Raw genomic sequence first — 2,779 nt, 5'->3', positions numbered from 1 at the left:
TTGGTAGATTTTGGAATGAAGCACGATGCTCGGCCTTTCGCACCATCTCCACCTTGCCCGGGTGCCGTTGGAGAAAATTAATATCGAGATGGTTCTTTGAACGTTAAAAGAAATCAAACAACAATGCCCCCATACTCCAAATGATGGTTTAGCTACTTGTACTATTCACATATGTTTAAGAAAGGCACACATAGAATGTTGGTGCATTTTTTTTCTTATGCAAAGTTCACTTATACAATATATATTGTATATGTGTTACAAATGATTTCATGCTTTTATGTTTTTCATCAGTTTATAAACACACTAAATTATGTGCATGTGCATGGCATGTAATGTATTGTCTCCGCCATAGGGTAGGCGTACGTGCATCTAGGTGTTTGATATACGCAAAGAAAAAAAAAACTACTCCAACTATGCAGCCGTGCAGGATGTCAGGATCACGCCGGGATCCCGCACGAAACCGAGGGTCCAAAACGAAAAGCACACACTTCCCCTGCCATGCGCCCCTTTATATCCCGCGCTCCTCTCCCCGCCAAACTCCACCACCTCCTCCTTCCTCCCAAGTCCCAACGAACTCAGCAACAAGGAGGGAGCTAGACGAACACCAACCGAGCCAGGAAATGGAGGACTTCTACTACTTCCCCAGCTCCTTGGAGACCTCTGAAATTGTCCACAGAGGGTTCCTCCCCGTCGTGCACTCCTCCCCCCGCAACCGGAGCTCGCCGTCGCCGAGGCCCCGGCGCGGGTCCCGCGACGACGCCGGCGAGCTCGGCCACCACTACCTCGACGCCTGCTTCCGGTGCGGGCGGACAATCGCTGGAAACAAGGACATCTTCATGTACAGGTAAACATCTTACGCCGTCATGCTCTGGGTTTGACTGTGATGGTGGCATGTGCAAACGTGATTCTTTGCTGGCGCAGAGGCGACACCCCGTTCTGCAGCGAGGAGTGCCGGCAGCAGCAGATCGACACCGACGAGGCGGCGGAGAAGAGACCCAAGAAGTCCGCGGCCGCGACGACGACGGAGCAGCAGTCGCAGCGGCAGAGCTCGCACAGAGTGCCCATCTGGGCTCGGTAGAAGCATCCATCGATCGATCTATCAAATGGCCTACTATGCTCGATGCTACTCCATCCGTATAAACTTCAGGATTGTGGATGTATGCGGACCGACGTGACATGAGCAGCTTGAGGGAGCTGGTTATATTCCCTATTGGAATACAGTTCTTGGAGGCAAAAGAAGATGGTCTCGTCTGGAACGCTCACTATATGTGTGATTAACATGCTTTCTTCCTTGTGTGCGATCCCCATGTACTCCAAAATTTTGGCATGGAAGAAATAAGATCACCGAGGCAACCATCCATGGCGACTGTGTCCGGTCTGGTGTTGGAATACTATTATTTTTTAATTCACTTACTAGTCCGTGTCACATGCATGATGAATTTACAGGGAGACAGGTTTGCAACGAGTAACTGTACCACACCAAGTTACAAAATCCAACCATTATTCCCTCTCATGTGTCACCTTCATGTCCAGACTGGATTTCGTGTGTTTTTTTCACTCAACGAACATGCCGAAACTCATGGCCGTTGTATACGCACAGGAGGGCCGTATCATCTAGCCGTATTATTCGCATTATTCTACACTAACATATATATATATATATATATATATATATATATATATATATATATATATATATATATATATATAACCGTATTATTCATGCCCACTGCAGTGTTATCATTTTATTTTAATTTACTTTCTTGTGAATCATTGCAGTGTTTAAGCTAGCAGCCTGGCTGGCATATATATCACATATATGTCGATTTTCTGCAAAAGAATACATACATGTCACTTCACATGTTCCACGAGTTCAATTGAAAATACTTCGTATCAGGATGCTGACGAGTGAGAATAGCACATAATTTCTCAACAACAATCCAGCACTGTGATTTAGCTGAAAAGTACCCTTTGATTGGACTGGACGGATTAGAAGCAAGACCGGGGCAAAGCCCGTGTGATTTGTACGGAGGGCACACCACCATCAGAATCCGCAACATTGCACGACTACACTTTGCTCGCACCTAAAAGCACGAACCATTGGAGTACTTATCAAAGTGGACTTTGGAGTTAACAAACCGGCCAAAGGTCCAAACTTTTTTTTTTTGCGGGAAAAAGGTCCAAACTTCACTCGCAACAAAAAGCACCGCACAATATACTAGTCTTAGCAAAACAACGAAATTGTTTTTTCGATAAAGAACAACGAAATTGTTGGCTGGGCGATTAGATTTTGATATGGCTGATGCTCGCAAGTTGCAAACCATGTGGGCACATTGCACGCTCCGAGGGCGAGAGAATCGTTCTAGGCAGCCTCGGAGGCCCGTAAACAAAGAGCACACTTGCTAGTATTGGGAGTTCCTCCCGGTCCGAGTCTGCGAGATTCTTGACACGTTACGACATCTAAGCACGCCGAATTATTTTCCAGTAGCAGGCAGAGGCAGGCTGCTGGTTGTTCGGGGGGCACACGTGATGGCTCGGCACACGCTCGCACATGTCTGATTGCACCGGTGCGCGGCGTTCGGTGCCGCCTTCGTCTGCAGTGCTGGCGGTGTGGCTGCTCCTTCTCGTGGCCGTGGGTGCCGATAGAGGCACGGGGCACGGCAGGGCCAACAAATGCCGTTTATGAAACGGATAAAAAAATCATTAATTGGTTTACTTGTTTTTCTTTGTGTGGTGATTAGTTTACTTGTTTTCCAAAAAAAAACTAGAGGCAAATATT

At 47.0% G+C, this 2,779-nt stretch overlaps 1 protein-coding gene across 1 annotated transcript; it reads left to right on the top strand.

The window, feature by feature from the left end:
• Positions 1-554: 554 nt before the first annotated feature.
• On the top strand, positions 555-1,409 carry LOC123141657 (FCS-Like Zinc finger 2). The gene is made up of 2 exons (XM_044560746.1): positions 555-844; positions 922-1,409. The coding sequence occupies exons 1-2, from the start codon at positions 621-623 to the stop codon at positions 1,076-1,078; spliced, it is 381 nt and encodes a 126-aa protein (XP_044416681.1). The 5' UTR covers positions 555-620; the 3' UTR covers positions 1,079-1,409.
• Positions 1,410-2,779: the final 1,370 nt, after the last annotated feature.

Source organism: Triticum aestivum, chromosome 6D (assembly GCF_018294505.1).
Source record: "Triticum aestivum cultivar Chinese Spring chromosome 6D, IWGSC CS RefSeq v2.1, whole genome shotgun sequence".
Taxonomy (NCBI): domain Eukaryota; kingdom Viridiplantae; phylum Streptophyta; class Magnoliopsida; order Poales; family Poaceae; genus Triticum; species Triticum aestivum.
Note: the sequence above shows the minus strand (reverse complement) of the source record. Positions and strands in the feature narration are given on the sequence as shown.